The following is a 17,673-nucleotide window of genomic DNA, read 5'->3' as shown; positions in this document are numbered from 1 at the left end:
CTTTCGGTAGCCACACTGAGGGATGAGAGGGAACAGATTTGGGGAAGAGAGGAAAGGAGCAGGACTCAGGACTTAGAAGACGTCCATCCAGGGCATTCTAGGGACTTGAGATACTCAGATCTTTCTGGAATCTCCTAGACCTATACTGTCCAAAATCATAGCCACTAGCGCTCTGAGCACTTTCAATGTTCACACTGAGATATGCTGTTTATGTTAGACATAGACAGGAGTTTGTGTATGCACTGAATAAACTATATACATGTGTTGGATGAACTGCTCTTTAAATGCCTGTTGGGTATGTTTAGTCTATAATACAATTAAATTCTGAGGATTCTTGGTTGAAATAAATAAATAAACAGGAGCGTGAAGCCCTCATATGAGGAAAAAAAGATTGTAAAATGCCTCATTAGTCACTTTTTATACTGAATATATGCTGGAGTGATAATATTTGGGGTCTGTTGGGTTAAATTAAACATATTGTAAAATTAACTTCACTTGTTTGTTTTTACCTTTTCAAAAGGTAAAAATGTGGCTACCAGAAAAATTTTAAAGTACAATGTAGTTCTCATTATGTTTCTTTTGGATATTTCTCTTGCATTATATTTCTTTTAGACACTCCTATCCTAGACATGGGATAAGGTCCTGAAATGAGCTTCCTAACTCCATCCAAAGTGGCCTTGCTAGCTCAGTAACCCATTCGTGCCGGGTGGGTCTCAAGAGCAGATGAGAGAACTGAAACTGGTGGCCCAAAAGGTCAACTTCTCAGAACACATACTGCTGTGTCAGGGAATTGCCAGTCTTGGACCTGACCCTGGAGTAGAGCAGTGTCTAGGGAGGTGACCCTTCCTCTGTCCCCCGAGTCCGACTTCTAACACTGTGTTGCTTTGCACTGAAGCTTCTCTCCCCAGACATGAAGAATCTCCTCCTGGAACTCGAGACCACACAGTCCCCATGCATGCAGGGCTCTCTCGGCTCCCCTGGACCCCCCGGCCCCCAGGTTGGTGTCTACCAGACCCCTCCCTCCTGCCTTATGTTCCAACCCGGGGGAGCCCTCTGGGTAGAGTTTCATGGTGTCTGCCCCTTTTAATGTGATGTGGAAAATTAGTTTTCTTTCTCTTCCTACTTGCCACTCCAGAGCCACCTGGGTGAATCCTCAGCTCCCAGCTGTGATTTCCTCATCTATGCCAGGGGGATAATAATCATAATAATTGCCCCTGCGAGAGGAAAATAAAATGAAAGGAAGGAAAATAAAGAAACAAACCAAAAGATGTTTTTTAGTTGCTTCTGTCATACTGGATTTTGGGGGATCAAGAGAGATACTGCCCATATGGATGTGGCTATGATTTAGTTAGCATTGGACAAACCCTTGATGATAACGGGCCTCATGTGACCATTGGCCCTATCTGTGGGCCCAGAGGTGTCTGCATTTAGTACAGAAAAGTGGGGGTAAGAGGAGCTTCCTTGGGCCCCTGGTATTGCTACCAAGAAGCCCACCTCTCCTCACCGAGGGTGGTGGGGAAAGTGAGGAACAGTTTCAGAGAAATCCCATTTCTCTTTTCTTTTTCTTTCCTTTTCTGTTTTTTGTTTTGTTTTGTTTTGTTTTCTACCAGGGATTGAACCCAGGGGATGCTTAACCACTGAACCACATCCCAGCCCTTTTTATATTTTATTTAGAGACAGGGTCTCATGCCTGGTGAGAAACCCTATTTCAAACAGTCTCTACTTTGTGCATGTTCACCTGCAGATCCTAGGGCTGTTGCGGGTGCCCGAGGGATTTTGATGGGTTTCCTGTAGTCCTGGGGAATTTAGAAAATAGTGACTGAGCACCCCACAGACATGTAAGCAGAAATCAGTTGCAATTTTGCTGTGGACATGCATTACATTGGGGCAATGGGTTCTAGAGCCCCTGAGGTGGAATCACCTCACTCCTGTGGCTGACCATGGGGACAGAAATGTGAGTTTACTTGCTCGCATTCTTCACATTTTAAAAAGAACACCTTTGCCAGGCATGGTGGCACAGACCTGTAATCCTCCTAAACTCAGAAGACTGAGGCAGGAGGATTGCAAGTTTGAGGCCAGCCTCAGGAACTTAGTGATGCCCCTTGGCAACTTAGTGAGACCCAGTCTCAAAATTAAAAAAAAAAAAAAAAAGAGCTGGAGATGTGGCTCAGTGGTAAAGCACCTCTGAGTTCAATCCCCTATCCAAAAAAAAAAAAAAAAAAAAGTGAAAGAGAATTTTGCTGCTCCAGGTGGGAAGGTTGATCTTGGTACCCACAGATCTACCACGGAGTATTCTAAATCAGCTGCTACTGGGTACAAAACTTAACTTCCCTCTTGTCAGGGCCCCCCAGAAGCTTGATGTGAGTAGCTGAAAAGACATGATGGTAAAGGGTCGTGTTTTCAGCTACCAGGATTTCTGCCAATCTCTTTAGTTGTTCTCAATAAGCTCTCAAGAGTTTTCAGGCAATCAAAAGGCTCCAGGGTAAAAATTACAGTCACTGAGTGTGGATGGGTTAGCATTGCTGGAAACACAGTGCCAAGAAAGTTAAGGAGGAAGAGGAATAGAGAGGGGAAGGGGTTGCAGGGCTGAAAGGGGCCTTGGGCGCTGCACATCCACACAGGGATCAAGGCTGCTTCTGTAGGAGCCCCTCCCCCTCCCTCCCTCTCCCCCTCCCTCCGCAACAGCCCCACCTTGGTTGGGTATATTCTTTCTTCATTCTTGTCTTAATTGTATAGGGTCCACCCGGACTTCCTGGCAAGACAGGACCAAAGGGAGAAAAGGTATGAGCCACTCTTTTCTTCAACCCACCTCTCCTGGGTAATTCCAGCTTGATTTCTGGGGGGTGCCACTGAGATTTTACCAGTTGAGACCATTCTGCCTCGAGTGTGTGAGGACGGGCCCTGATAATGGGCCCAGGGCACACTGGTGTATTCTGATTTGGCCCACTAGCCCCACAGGGATGCTGTGACCAGCCAAGTGACTGGTCAACAGGCTGAGCCACACTGCCACGACCAGTCATCCGCCCTAGTAGGCCTTCTGCTGCCAGAACCTCTCTCCCAGAGCTGCTTCTGTTTACCTGTCTTCTCCATCCACAGGGGGAGCTTGGCCGACCAGGAAGGAAGGTATGGACCCTGCTGTTTTGTGAGCACCATCCGGGCAACTGTGCTGCACATGCGTGTGAGTGTGTGTGCACTCCTGGGGCGGGGAAGCAGTGACACACTCCTGTGTGGCTACCAGGACCCAGGTGGACAGTGATGGTGTGGCCATCCTGATGATGACAAGTAGCCTTGCTCATTCTCCTGGTCCTCAGTCAGGAGCTGGAGCCTGCCAAAGCCAGGCATTCAGACTTCTTCCAGGGGTTGACAAGCCTGGCTAAATTGCCCTCAGGCTCAGGCTACCTTATCTATTTGATGAAACTGGAATAAAATGACCGAGCAGATAGAAACAAATGGCTTTTGCTCTTTGGCTCCAGAAAAATGGGAGTTACTTAAGGTCACAGTGCCTCTGTGTGAACCCAACGTGGGTTATCAAGACTCTCATGAGTGTCAAGGAGGAGCAAAGCAGCAGACTCTTTTACTAGTTGTGATCAGTGGATACTGGCACTGAAACCCCAGGTCTTGTGAATGAAAAAAGGGTAAAATGTTGGCCAAGAAAGATGCCCAGGACTCTAAATAGAGATGACTCTATTCCTGGTGAAGTGTTTTATTCAAATGGTTTTGCTGTCAACAGAAGCCTTAACCAGATGTTTGCAAGGTACAGATGACAACGCCAGCCACAGCATAGTGGGCTGAGCAGGGTTCTGGAGTGGTCCCCTGCTAAGAGAGAACAAGGGCCATGTTGATTGATGATATCTGCCCCGTGTGTGGGAGGCAAGAGTAGGAATCAGTGCACATGCTAGTCTTTGGCTTTTCTGCACCCTTTAATCTCTAGCTAACTGTGAAATTAGCCAGTGGGTACAGAGGTCCAGATAGACCCCAAGCCCATTCTCCAATTGATTCTTGTAGTCCTTGGTTTAGGTTGGATTTCGTAGAAGCAGGCAGAAGTGAATAAATTATTAAGGGAGTTCTCACCAGAGGAGGTGTCTGGAGAGAGCGGGAGAAGCCGAACAAAGATATAGTATAAGGTGAAGTCCAGCCTTAGTAGCCTGATCCCTAGGGAAGCTTTGGAGCATGGATTGCCTGATGGTTGGTCCTGCCTTGAGGTAAGGGATCTGGACCATTGGCTGCAGAAAGAGCCAATGTAAATGACTGGACAGTTCCAATTGCCCAAGCACAAACTCCACAGTTGCAGGTTGCAGAGATGAATTGTTAGCGAGAAGTATAGCCACAGGGGATGGGCACCCTGAACAGGTAAAAAGACCTTAAGACTTGGGTACCAACAGCATCTGCTGCTGCTCCCCATGCTAATGCTATCTCATCCCACAGCCCATCCTTGTGGAGAGAACCCACTGGAATGCAGGAGACATTAGGGTAGGTAGGTGGAAGTGACAGAGATTGGAAAGCAAAGACATTCAGACTTTCTTTCCCACTATCCTCCACTCCTTGGGTAAAATAAAATCCTGTTTGGTGATACTCTATGACATCAAGGATTTAACCTACACCTAAGTTCCAACATTTTAGGGCCTCGTCTTTAAAGGGCGAGGCTGAGAATCTGGGGGCCATGTTTGGAGGCCCCATTTTCATTCCTGGATCCCAGATATTCTTGGAAGGAAGGAAACACTTGCCCACTTTTTCTGACTTTTGTTCTTGGTTCTTGAAGGGTAGACCTGGCCCCCCAGGTGTTCCTGGCATGCCTGGGCCTGTTGGCTGGCCTGGCCCTGAAGGACCCAGGGTAAGTGTCCTGTGCTGTTGGGGCTCATGTGGTATCCAAACAAGAGGGGGGAGGGAAGATGGCAGCTGCCCTAGCATATGCTCAGTGAATCACGTCCTCAAGAGAGGAAGAAGAGAGCCTGAGGACTCTCCACAGGTCCCCAAACATTTCCTCCTTCCCCTGGCCTGCAGACCTTGCTGCATGCAAAGGCTTTGTTCCTGTGGGAGGAGAAATGGGGGACTCTTCCCTTCTTCTACAGAGGCACGGTTTCTCCATTGTCTTTAAAAGTATGCTTTGGTTCTATGCTTTGGTTTCCCTGAGATGTTCCAAAAGGGACTTGTGTCTGGGAAGCTCTTGCCGGTGGTGATGATCGAGCAGGGAATGACAGCTTGGGGAAAGGAGGGTTGAAGGAGTTGTCAACTGGGAAGAATGGAAATCTTCAATCGAGAGAGATATTGCCAAACGTTGATGAAACCCCCTTCCTCAGAAAGGGTGGTGAATGCAAATACCCCTGCTTTGGTTTATGTTCTTCTCACTACCAGTCATAAACTACATAGACAGGGTGGGAGGCTCTGATTTAGAATTTTACCTGTAGGGGTAGATAGGTGAATGTCACCAACTGCTCTGATTCCCTCACTGACGATACTATAGGAGTAGAAAACTGTTTCTAGTCCTGATAGGAAAAGTCCTAAGGACGTTTCTTTTAAAAATCCACTGCCCAGGGCTGAGCTGCCCAACATGGTGGCCACTAACCACAGGTGGCTATTGAAATGTGACTAGTTCAACCAAAGAACTGAATGTTTCATTTTAATCCATCCAAATCTGAATTTTAAAACCTTGACTCATTTTAGTCACTTGAAAACTTTCAGGTATGTTTGGAGCAACTTGAAGGTGTGGCTGCTTTTTCAACTATAAATTTTGTGAAATCTAAACACAGGTCAAGTGTTTTGAATGAGAATTTAGCTCCTGAATTGGGACATTCCTTAAATGCAAAATACCCAACAGACTTTAAGTATTAAGTATTTTATATTTGCTACATGTTGAAATGAGAAATTAAATAAAATATATTGGCAAAATTAATGTCATCTGTTTAGCTTTACTTTTACTTTACTTTCCAGGTGACTTCTAAAAACACTTAAAATTCAGCATGTGGCTCACCTCGTATTTCTAATGGTTAGTCCTAGTTTAGAGTTTTCTTAGCATGGAAGATGCTGGAAGTTCCAAATGCAGATTGTTCTGAGGGGCAAGAAAGCCCATCCATAATTCTTAAGCCCCTGCCTCTATAGTATACATCCAGAGGTTGATGTTCACTATACACAACTGAAAACCTAGAGTGAGAATCTATGAAGATGTCTCAAATGTCCTCCATATGCAAAGAGCAAATCAGACAAAGATTTTTGTGTGTGTGTGTTAACACTTTGTCTTCCGAATCTCCATGCCCTCAAGCTTTCTCCCCTACCCTCTTACAACCTTTTCTAGGAAAAGATCAAGTATCACCATTTACAACAGCTTAGTGAGTATTTAGTTTGGAGATCTGCTCTACCTTGGGCATTTTCATTTTATATTTAATCTCAAACCAGAATGAAAGGTGAAGTATGGAACCTTGGGCCCCTAGGAGGGGGCAAGGGGTCATTTGGGGACCTCAGACTCACAATCCAACCCCCATGTTCCTGGTTCCATCCCAATCTTGCCTATGGTTCTCTTGGTTCAGTTTCTCTAAGAAATGTCACTGTGTGTCTCCTTTCCCCTCTTGTAATTCACACAGGGTGAAAAAGGTGACCTGGGCATGATGGGCTTGCCAGGGTCAAGAGGACCAATGGGCTCCAAGGTCAGTGTGTGGTCCAGATGGATATCCCCAGATCATCTCACTAAGACTAGAGCAACTGCTGTCCTCAGAGATGGGAAGGGCAGAGTCACCATCCTGGGCTGCAGAATGTCATAGATATTAGAGAGCCAGTGACGGGCGCTAGTCTTTACAGGCCCTTTGTGGGACATCATGCCCTGAAATTCAGGGGCATAAGGATGCCATTCCTGCTGTTCTCCTGGCCTGTTAAGGTCAAGCCTCTGGACAACAGAACAGATGAAAACCTTTGTGCGATGAGGAAACCATGTTCTTCTGAGGCCTGGTCTAAGCACAATCTTCCGGGACATCTGTTGCAACCCCACTAAAACTTGCAATGTGATGTGGAGACCCCTCAACACTACATTGGGGGACTCTTTCCATTCTCCCACCACACCCACAGGCCCTACAGAGCTGATTTTAAATGCACTTTCTGCTTTCTTTTAGGGCTACCCAGGATCCAGAGGGGAAAAGGTCAGTACTTGTCTCTGATGGCATCCCAGAGCCTGGTCTGGGTTACAGGCTCCACAGTTGGTGGCGGACAGAGGATGGGCCCAGGCCTCTCATTAGTCACTAACTACAAAAGCCATTCCTAGCTGTTCCTCTGTCCTTTGTCAGTGGACTGAGGAAGAGGTGAAGGGTCTCCTGAGGCAGGATAAGGGGCCGCTCCCAGTGGAGGTACACAGTATGCATGGGGATGCCGGAGGAAGGTGGCAGGTCTGTGTCCTCAGAGCAGACTTCTACCACCTGCCCTTCTCATCTGTCAAAACAAAAAACAAAAAACAAAACAAAACAAAAAAGCCAGAAGGAACTTGAGAACAGACTTCCTTTTGGGATAAGAGAGGATCTAGGACCCAAGATTTTCTGTAAGTTGTGCTTCATTATTATGCATAAGTTTTTTTTTTTTTTTTGGTCCAAACAGAAGGTGGTCACAAACCTTTCCTTTGCTGAGCAAACCACGTAATGTCTGTAAGCCTATGTCTTCGTAAAATGAGGGGGTTGCCTTAGGGAGCTTTTCAGTGTGAAATGCTTCAATCCCCACCCTCCCCCTTGATATGAACTCATTGCCTCTCTCCTGTGGTTTTCTCCTAGGGATCCAGAGGTGAAAGGGGTGACTTGGGTCCCAAAGGAGAAAAGGTAAGAACATAGAAATGCTAAACTGCAAGGCAAGTAGCAGCTCCCAGCTCACCCCACCTGGAGACTGGATGACGGATGGGACTGGCAGGCCTCCATCTTGAAAATGGGTGAACCAAGCTCATCCTCTGCCCTTTCAAGGGTTATGTCAGAGGTGGTCATGATCTTTGTTGTTCTGTTCACAGGGTTTCCCAGGATTTCCTGGAATGTTGGGGCAAAAAGTAAGTACCCCAAAATAGTGAAAATAGGTCTCAGTTAAAAAAAAAAGGTCTCTCGACACACAACAAGAGAGCCCCGCCCCTTTGTCCACTATGGAAAGCAAGTTTAACTGTGGAAGGTTCTGGTTTAGGGTGAAGAGCAAGTTTCTTTACACAGGGAGGAGAGGATGGCAGGGTGGTCTGAGACTTCCCTCCAGGCAGCAGCAGAAAAACAGCTTCCACCAGGTGGAGAGGGGTCCTTCTTTGTTTTTCCCACTTCTTGGAAGACTATGATGATGTTCAAGGGCAGGAACTTTGGGACAAGGGATTCACATCTGAGGTGCAGTGGTCAAGGCCCCTCTCAGCCCGTAGGCTTCAGGGCAAAGTACAACCATTTTTGGCTTCAAGTCTCTGCAGCCTAAACTCTTCTTCTGTCTTCTTCAAAGTGCACAGAATTATTGTAATTGAATGACAGTAAACATTTTTAATTGTTGATTTTTTTTTAATTTCAAGAGATTTTATTTAAATAGTGAAATATTTAGTGGGTATCTTGCTTGGAACAAGGCCTAATAAAAATGAAGTCAGGCTCAGGTAACTTAAAGAAAAATTAGTCAGCAAATAACAATAGAGCGGCATGCAGATAGAATGACATTTGTGAAGGTAGCAAATGACTGATAGATTTTTGAAAACTTTTGCTTAGGGTTAGGGTCTGGTTGCTAACCCTCGTTGCTAGGGAATGAAGAGACAAGGGACATACAAATGACCATTTAGAACTAACTCCTAAGCTGACAGTCATGCTGGAGCCTCATGTCGTAAGCTATTGACATTGGAAACTGTTATTTTCTTCATTTTAATTTTTTTTTTGTTATAATTAGTTATACATGATAGTAGAATGCATTTATGTACTTTGATATATCATACATAGATGGGCTATAACTTCTCATTTTTCTGAGTGTACATGTTACAGAATCATATTGGTCATATAGTCACATTATACATACAGTAATAATGTCTGTTTCATTCTATTATCTTTCGTATCCCCACATCCCCTCCCCTCCCCTCCTATCACTTCCCTCTACCTAATCTAAAGTAATGTTGTTCTTCCCTAGTGCCTCTCACCTTATCGTGAATTAGCATCCACATATTAGAGAAAACATTCGGCCTTTGGTTTTGTGGGATTGGCTTATTTCACTTAGCATGATATTCTCCAACTTCAACCACTTACTGGCAAATTCCATAATTTTACTCTTCTTTAAATCTGAGTAATATTCCATTGAGTATACATATCACATTTTCTTTTTCCATTCATCTATTGAGGGACACCTAGGTTGGTTCCATAGTCTAGCTATTGTGAATTGAGCTGCTATAAATATTGATGTGGCTGCGTCACTGTAGTATGATGATTTTAAGTCCTTTGGTATAAACCAAGGAGTGGGATAGCTGGGTCAAGTGGTGGTTCCATTCCAATTTTCTGAGGAATCTCCATACTGCTTTCCAGAGTGGTTGCACCAATTTACAGTCCCACCAGCAATGTATGAATGTACCTTTTTCCCCACATCCTCATCAACATTTATTGTTACCGGTATTCTTGGTGATTGCCATTCTGACTGCAGTGAGATGAAATCTTAGAGTAATTTTGATTTGCATTTCTCTAATTGCTAGAGATGTTAAACACTTTTTCATATTTGTTTATCAATTATATTTCTTTTTCTGTGAAGTGTCTATTCAGTTCCTTGACCCATTTACTGATTGGGTTATTTGATGTTAAGTTTTACTGATTGGGTTATTTGGTGTTAAGTTTTTTGAGTTCTTTATATATCCTAGAGATTAGTGCTTTATTGAAGTTGCATGTGGTAAAGTTTTTCTCCCAATCTGTAGGCTCTCTCCTCATGTTATTAATTGTTTCCTTTGCTGAGAAGAAGCTTTTTAATTTGAATCCATTCCATTTATTGATTCTTGATTTTACTTCTTGCACTTTAGGAGTGTCGTTAAGGAAGTCAGATCCTAGGCCGAAGTGGTGAAGATTTTTTTTAAATATTTTTTTAATTGTATTTGGACAAAATCTTTATTTATTTTTATGTGGTGCTGAGGATGGAACCCAGTGCCTCACACGTGCGAGGTGGGCGCTCTACCGCTGAGCTACAGCTACAGCCCCGTGGTGAAGATTTGGGTCTATTTTTTCTTCTATTAGGCGCAGGGTCTCTGTTCTAGTGCCTAAGTCTTTGATCCACTTTGAGTTGATTTTTGTGCAGGGTGAGATACAGGTTTAATTTCATTTTGCTACATATGGATTTTTAGTTTTGCCAGCATCATTTGATGAATAGGCTATCTTTTCTCCAGTGAATGTTTTTGGCACCCTTGTCTAGTATGAGATAACTATATTTATGTGGGCTTGTCTCTGTGTCCTCTATTCTGTACCATTGGTCTACAAGTCTATTTTGGTGCCAGTACCATGCCATTTTTGTTACTATAGCTCTGTAGTACAGTTTAAGGTCTGGTATTGTGATGCCTGCAGCTTCACTTTTCTTGCTAAGGATTGCTTTAGCTATTCTGGGTCTCTTATTTTTCCAAATAAATTTCATGATTGCTTTTTCTATTTCTCTGAAAAATGTCATTGGGATTTTAATAGAATTTGCATTAAGTCTGTATAACACTTTTGGTAGTATGGCCATTTTGACATTATTAATTCTGCCTATCCAGGAGCATGGGAGATCTTTCCATCTTCTGAGGTTTTCTTCAATTTCTTTCTTTAGTGTTCTATAGTTTTCATTATAGAGGTCTTTCACCTCTTACATTAGATTGATTCCCAGGGTTTTTTTTTTTTTTTTTTTTTTGAGGCTACTGTGAATAGAGTAGTTTTCCTAATTTCTCTTTTAGTGGATTCATCGCTAATATATAGGAATGTGTTTGATTTATGGGTGTTGATTTTATATCCTGCTACTTTGCTGATTCATTTATTAGTTCTAGAAGTTTTCTGGTGGAAGTTTTTGGATTTTCTAGCTATAGAATCATGTCATCAGCAAAGAGTGATAGTTTGAGTTCTTTTTTACCTATTTGTATCCCTTTAATTTCTTGTTTTGTGTAACTGCTCTGGCTAGTTTCAAGGATGATGTTGAATAGACATGGTGAAAGAGGACATCCTTATCTTGTTCCAGTTTTTAGCGGGAATGCTGTTAATTTTTCTCCATTTAGAATGATGCTGGCCTTGGTTTAGCATATATAGCTTTTACAATGTTGAGGTATGTTCCTACTATCCCTAGTTTTTCTAGTGTTTTGAACATGAAGGTGTGCTGTATTTTGTCAGATCCTTTTTCTGCATCTATTTAGATGATCATATGATTCTTATTTTAAGTCTATTAATATGATGAATTATGTTTATGGATTTCCATATGTTGAACCAACCTTGCATCCCTGGGATGAATCCCACTTAGTCATGATGCACTATCTTTCAAATGTTTTTGTATGCAATTTACCAGAATTTTATTGAGAATTTCTGCATCTATGTTCTTCAGGGATATTGGTCTGAAGTTTTCTTTCTTTGATGTGTCTTTGTCTGGTTTTGGTGTCAGGGTGATATTAGCCTCATAGAATGAGTTTGGAAGGGTTCCCTCATTTTTCTATTTCATGGAATACTTTGAGGAGTATTGATGTTAATTCTTCTTTGAAAGCCTTGTAGAACTTGGCTAAGAGTCCATCTAGTCCTGGGCTTTTCTTGGTTGGTAGACTTTTGATGGCATTCTATTCTATTTCATTACTTGAAATTGATCTGTTTAAATCGTGTACGACCACCTCATTCAGTTTGGGTTGGTCATATGTCTCTAGAAATTTGTCAATGTCTTTGGTATTTTCTATTTTACTAGAGTATAAATTTTCAAAATACTTTCTAATTATCTTCTATATTTCATATGTGTCCATTGTGATATTTCCTTCTTCATCTTGTATTTTAGTGATTTCAGTTTTCATTTTCTCTTCATTAGCATGACCAGGAGTTTATCTACTTTATTTATGTTTTCAAAGAACCAACTTTTTGGTTTTTTAACTGTTTCTTTTATTTCAATTTCATTTCTGATTTTAATTATTTCCTGTCTTCTACTGCTTTTGGTATTGATTTGTTCTTCTTTTTCTAGGGCTTTGAGATGTAGGTATATATGACAGCGGAATGCACTTTGATTCATTGTACACAATTGCAGCACAACGTTTCATCTCTGGTTGTACAAGATGTAGTGTTGCACCATATGTGCAGTCATACATGTACATACATGTACCTAGGATAATGATGTTCATCTCATTCCACCATCTTTCCTGTCCCCATTCCCCCTCCCCATCCCTCCCTCCCCTTTGCCCACAGTTTTTCCATTTGGAAACTGTTATTTTAACTTAAGTCTCAGAGTGCAAATGGACACTTTGTATTTTTAACATTTTAAAGTTTACCCTAAATATCATTTTCCATACTTAATAATTTTTATCTGACAGTATCCAACCAGTAGAGCATGTTTCCATATTTTCAGTCATCATGCATTAATTTACTATGATTGTATTGCCACCTGAATTTGTCAGAAACTCTGCTTCTGCTACCCTAAATGGGGTGTTGCATTTTTAAAATGTAATTTTATAAGCAAATTAAAAGAAACATTAAAAAGGAAAATTCTAAATTTTATTTTAAAAGATTTAGGTTAGGTATTCATTCAGTGCAACAATGAACATCAAAGAGTCATAAATTACTGTAAAATTAAGCATGACAGCTTCTCCAGTCTCTGCACCATTTACTAGACCTGGCGTTGAAAAGAATTGTCTTCCCTCCTTTGTTGTAGGCTGTTTTAAGACAGAGCTGATAAGGTAACCATAATTAAGTTTTAGGAGAGAAATTAGATCAAAAAATTACTGGCTGCTTTCAGTTGATAAAGAGAAGGGCCACACTGCCTTCTGACAATCTCTAAAAAAATTTATTTTGTTTATGCTGCTGTTTTCTCCTCGTTAAATAAAACCTCCCCTGTCCTTCTCTGGCCAGCTAAGGAAAATTGGCCCAAACATTTCCATAACCATATAGAATCCATCCTGTCCCCTAACACACTCTGCAGAGAATGCTCAAGGATGCCACATGTAGGTGAGGATGCATAGACTTCAAGAAAATTCTTGGTGATACAAGACATTGGTGTCTCAAGAAGGAACAAATTCTTTGTGTTGGTTGAATTGACAGATCATTCAGAGGCTTATTCTTGATCCTCATCATATTATATTATCCTCTTCTGGAATTTTCCATTGTGTTGTACCTCTCCTGACCACCAACTGCAAAGGAGCCTGGGTTTCTATTTTCTCTGAGTCCCTGGTTGCTAAAGAAACTCTCATGGTGGTGATGGCTACTTGATGGCTCATTGTAGGATGGTAACTGGAGGTAGGAATGATGTGTCCTATGAGTTCATGACCCCCCAAAATAGTGAAGTGGGACCAGGATCCTAGGAAAACATAGGGAAGAAGGAAAGAAACTAAGATGAAGAAAGAAATGGACCTTGCAAAAGATTGGCCTTATCCTATGAAATTCTGGAATCGGTGCATTTGGTTCTGATTGTTCAGTATACGTTATTTTCAATTAGAAATGTTGTGTACATTGTTTTCCAGGCCTTTTATAATAATTATGTTGAATATTTTACCATACATTGGAAACACTCTCCTTCCAAAAAAGAGTCTTCGTTTAAATCAAATGGAAGTGAGCATGAACTCAAAGCAATGAAGGGCGGGGAACTTAAAATTTTCGATAAAGGCATCAGATGAGCAGAAACTTCCCAAACGTGATAGCTGGCACATGGTGTCCAATTAATCATTAAAAAAGCCCACAGGCTGGGCTTGGTGGTGCATGCCTACAATCCCAGCAGCTCAGGAGGCTGAGGCAGGAGGATCCCAAGTTCAAAGCCAGGCTCAGCAATTTAGGGAGGTCCTAAGCATCTCAGTGAGACTCTGTCTCTAAATAAAATGCAAACAAGGGCTGGGGATGGGGCTTAGTGGTCAAGTGCCCCTGAGTTCAATCCCTGGTAAGAAGGAAGAAAGGAAGGCCCACAGATTTGACTTTGTGGTTAAAAGCAAACATCACAAAGCCCAATATAAAATTTTAACTAAAAGTGAAATCCTTTTCTCCAGAACAGTTTGTAGCATCAGGTGCACACGTGACTGGAATGCAGAAGTCTCCTACTTTGGCTATTCTGGATGTGGTTTTCACCCCCCACACGCCCTCCCCTGTTCTTTTTTTTTTTGGCCACCAAAATGTCTTTGGGCTTATATCCATCTCTCCCAGAGATTAAGTAACCCATACAGGATTAGGATTAGCTTCTCAACCCACTCAGGGTTGGCTTCTTCCCATCTTATTCTTTGAAAGATGTGTCAGCCTTTTACATAACCTCATCCCTCTCCCAGGCTCCCAGGGCAGCCCATCTGGAAAAGATTTGGAATGATCTAGATCTTCCCTCATGGCCAGTCTAGATATGGACAGACCTGTCTAGATATGCCCACTCCACATGCCCCAATTTATCTTTCACTTCTCTTTCTTCTTTCCAGGGTGAAATGGGTCCAAAGGGTGAACCTGGGTTAGCAGGACACCGAGGACCCACAGGAAGACCAGGGAAACGTGGCAAGCAGGTAAGGATCTCAGGGTTTGCCACCCCCCTAACTAAGGTCAGCACTTCCTGACCCCGACCGTGCGGAGAGGCAGGTGGGTCATGTCAGAGCTAACCCATAGCCCCAGTCTCCAGTGCCCTCTGGGATAGTGGGCAGAAGCAGCACCATTTCCAGATACTTCTGGCTTCTCAGGCTAGCCACAGGTCCAGGTAGACAGAATAGGCTGTGCCATGGTTGCTGTTCTCAAGACCAGAAGCAAGAACGGGTCTTCAGTTCATGGGAACAAGTCTATCTAGACCAAAGCAACTCAGAATGAAAGACAGGGTGATTTACCCAGAAAATCTGTAACAGCCCACGTATTTCCCCACCATTGAAAGATCTTCTGGGTCTTAAGGATAGGTTGATTTTTCCCTACATGGCCCCCAATTTGTAAGCAATCCTTTTAACTGTGTTTGTAAGGGTTTAGGGAAATAGTTCATTCTGAGCTTCCCTAGGTCAGCAAGCTCCTACATTAAGCCAGGTGATGTGACAGGAAAAGGAAAGAGTAGGGTACATTTTCGCTGGCTGGCTCTAGAGCTATACTGAGGTCCTCAGAAAAACTTCTGGACAGCACTCTTGAGAAGGGCGCACCATTACTTTTTAAATTTTCATTTTGTTGGCTCTTTTTAACTTCAAGGCGAATTATTTATTTATTTATTTATTTATTTATTTATTTATTTAGTGGTGCTGGGGATTGAACCCAGGACCTTGTACATGTGAGGCAAGCACTCTATTAATTGAGCTATATCCTCAGCCCTGGCTCTTTTTAATTTCAGAAAGACTTCTTAAATTCAGCTTTATTTAAATAATTTTATTTTTAAAATAGATATATGAATGTATATACTTGCACGACTTGCTCTTTAAAGTCAAAGATTCTGAATATGTTCAAAGAAAACATCATTTTGAACATTATATATATTGCATTATATATATTGCAGAATGATAAAATCATATCCATCACCTCAAATATTGTTTCTTTGTAGAGATACATTTAGAATCCATTCAGTTTGTTGAGTTTTTCCTTTCTTCTCATTATAAATATAACATATAATCATCACAAAAACTTAGAAAATTCAGAAAAATAAGATGGACATAATCCAAAGATCCAATACTCAAGCATATACATGGTTGGTGGTGATGGTGTGATTTTCAAATATTTCCTTCCAGAATTATTTCTTTTTATAGTTTCAGGTTGTTGTTTCTTACATCTGCAATGTGTAGTTATTTTGTTCTTAACTTTTAACTTAAAATCACAATATGTAGTTTTGCTTGACCCTGTAGATAACAATTAATATTTTAAAACATGTTTTTCTAAATATTTAATTTTTTTAGTTGGACACAATATCTTTCTTTCTTTATTTATATTTTTATATGGTGCTGAGGATCGAACCCAGGGCCTTGCACGACTAGGTGAGCGCTATACCACTGAGCCATAAACCCAGCCCCTTAAAACATGTTTTAATATCCGTATCATATGTGGGTACATGAGTAAGCATGACAAGAGAGACCCAGCCAGATGAGAAAGAGTCCTGAAAGGTGAAGATCTTTGGATTCAAAGCTTTTTCCATTCTCCTAATTATTTCCTTAGGCTAGATCTGTGGTCCTCAAACTGTAGTTTACATCAGAACCACTCGAGCTGGGTGTGGTGGCGCACGCTGATAATCCCAGCAGCTAAGAGACTGAAGCAGAAGAATCAAGAGTTCAAAGCCAGCCTCAGCAACCTAGGGAGGCGCTAAGCAATTCAGTGAGACCCTGTCTCTAAATAAAATACAAAGTAAGGCTGGGGATATGGCTCAGTGGTCGAGTGCCCCTGAGTTCAGTCCCCAGTACAAAAATAAATATATAAATAAAGAAAGAAAGAATCACCTGAGGTGGAGGAGCTATTGAATACACATTCCAAACCAGGTACAGTGGTGTACTTCAGGTTTGCCTCTCATGGTCCTCCATACCTAGGCCTTATTTCCCAGACTGATGCAATCAACCTGGACTAGGCCACCAGCCTGATTTTAGTTTAGTTTTGTTTAAGCTGCTCATGTGGTTCTAATGTGCAGCTAGGGTTCAACGTCAGTAACACTATATGTTACTGGCTAATTCCAGTCTTCTCCAGGTAAATTTAGAAGTGACAGAAGTTCCCATCAGAATAATGCAAACCTCATAATAATTTTTTGAAGTGACAACAGCCCAGTCTCATTTTCAAAGTTTTATGATGACTGGCATGGCCACGGCTTCACCGTGACACCACAGACACTACTTTCCTTAAATCTAGACTCTGAAAAAGAAGAAGAAAATAGGGGAGAAATATTTCATCACTTTCTTCCATACCGATGATTCCCATCCAGACTATTTTATGCTTGGGGTTCCAGACTTCTGTCCTCAAGTATTTTTCTTGAACAGTGTCCAACTTTTCCTGGGAGAGTCAAAGCCAGAAAGATTATTTCCTGACCCTACTGACATTGATTCCATTGGATCACTAGTAAGAGCCAACCCAAAACCACATCTGGGAGCTCAGAGAAGCTAGGGAGTGAGCTCATTGTTTCTAGAAGATGCTATCAACACCCTGAGAGTGCTCCAAGCCGTTGGTGTCATTCAGTGAGCTGACACTTGAGTGGTGAGCCTTGGTACCTGGCCAGGGGATGTTGTTTTTGTCACAAATTCACTTCCTAGTGTAGAGTCCTGTGTCTAGTGTTTATTGGGCCAGCAGTGCCAAGTGCTTCTGGAGGTTGTTGTAATCCATCCAAAACCAGGAACCAAAAATCCAGAGGGAGTTTCAGACTGGAATTTCCAAATCAGAAGGATTTGAGAGACCATTTAACCCAAATCTCTTCAAGGAAACTGAGGGACAGGGAGGTGGCATTGCTTGCCCAAGACCCCTCAATGACAGAGTCAATTAATTGCAAAACCAGGATTAGAACTTAGAGTACGTCCACAGGCTTTCCTCCATGCATCTTCTGCCCATCTCTTTCCCACTCCAGGACTTGCCTATGGGCAGGTCCAAGAAAGCAACAGCTGACTTTATCATAAAAACCTTCAATGAAGGAGACACAACA

General features: G+C 42.2%; 1 protein-coding gene across 5 annotated transcripts in view; it reads left to right on the top strand.

Moving 5' to 3' along the window:
* COLQ (collagen like tail subunit of asymmetric acetylcholinesterase) overlaps positions 1-17,673 on the top strand; it is a 60,317-nt gene that overhangs the window by 26,314 nt on the left and 16,330 nt on the right. For 3 of the 5 annotated variants that reach the window (XM_081287208.1, XM_081287205.1, XM_081287209.1), the window contains exons 3-12: positions 896-997; positions 2,737-2,781; positions 3,097-3,178; positions 4,765-4,831; positions 6,290-6,323; positions 6,576-6,638; positions 7,098-7,124; positions 7,743-7,787; positions 7,970-8,005; positions 14,528-14,608. In XM_081287208.1, coding sequence (XP_081143334.1) covers positions 896-997; positions 2,737-2,781; positions 3,097-3,178; positions 4,765-4,831; positions 6,290-6,323; positions 6,576-6,638; positions 7,098-7,124; positions 7,743-7,787; positions 7,970-8,005; positions 14,528-14,608 — 582 coding nt within the window. Of the gene's footprint in view, positions 1-895; positions 998-2,736; positions 2,782-3,096; positions 3,179-4,759; positions 4,832-6,289; positions 6,324-6,575; positions 6,639-7,097; positions 7,125-7,742; positions 7,788-7,969; positions 8,006-14,527; positions 14,609-17,673 lie in introns of all 5 variants that reach the window. The other 2 variants (XM_081287207.1, XM_081287206.1) reach the window with 1 other exon arrangement.

This window comes from Spermophilus citellus (genome assembly GCF_964194105.1).
Source record: "Spermophilus citellus genome assembly, chromosome: 3".
Lineage (NCBI taxonomy): Eukaryota > Metazoa > Chordata > Mammalia > Rodentia > Sciuridae > Spermophilus > Spermophilus citellus.
This window is presented reverse-complemented; position numbering and strand designations above follow the sequence as displayed.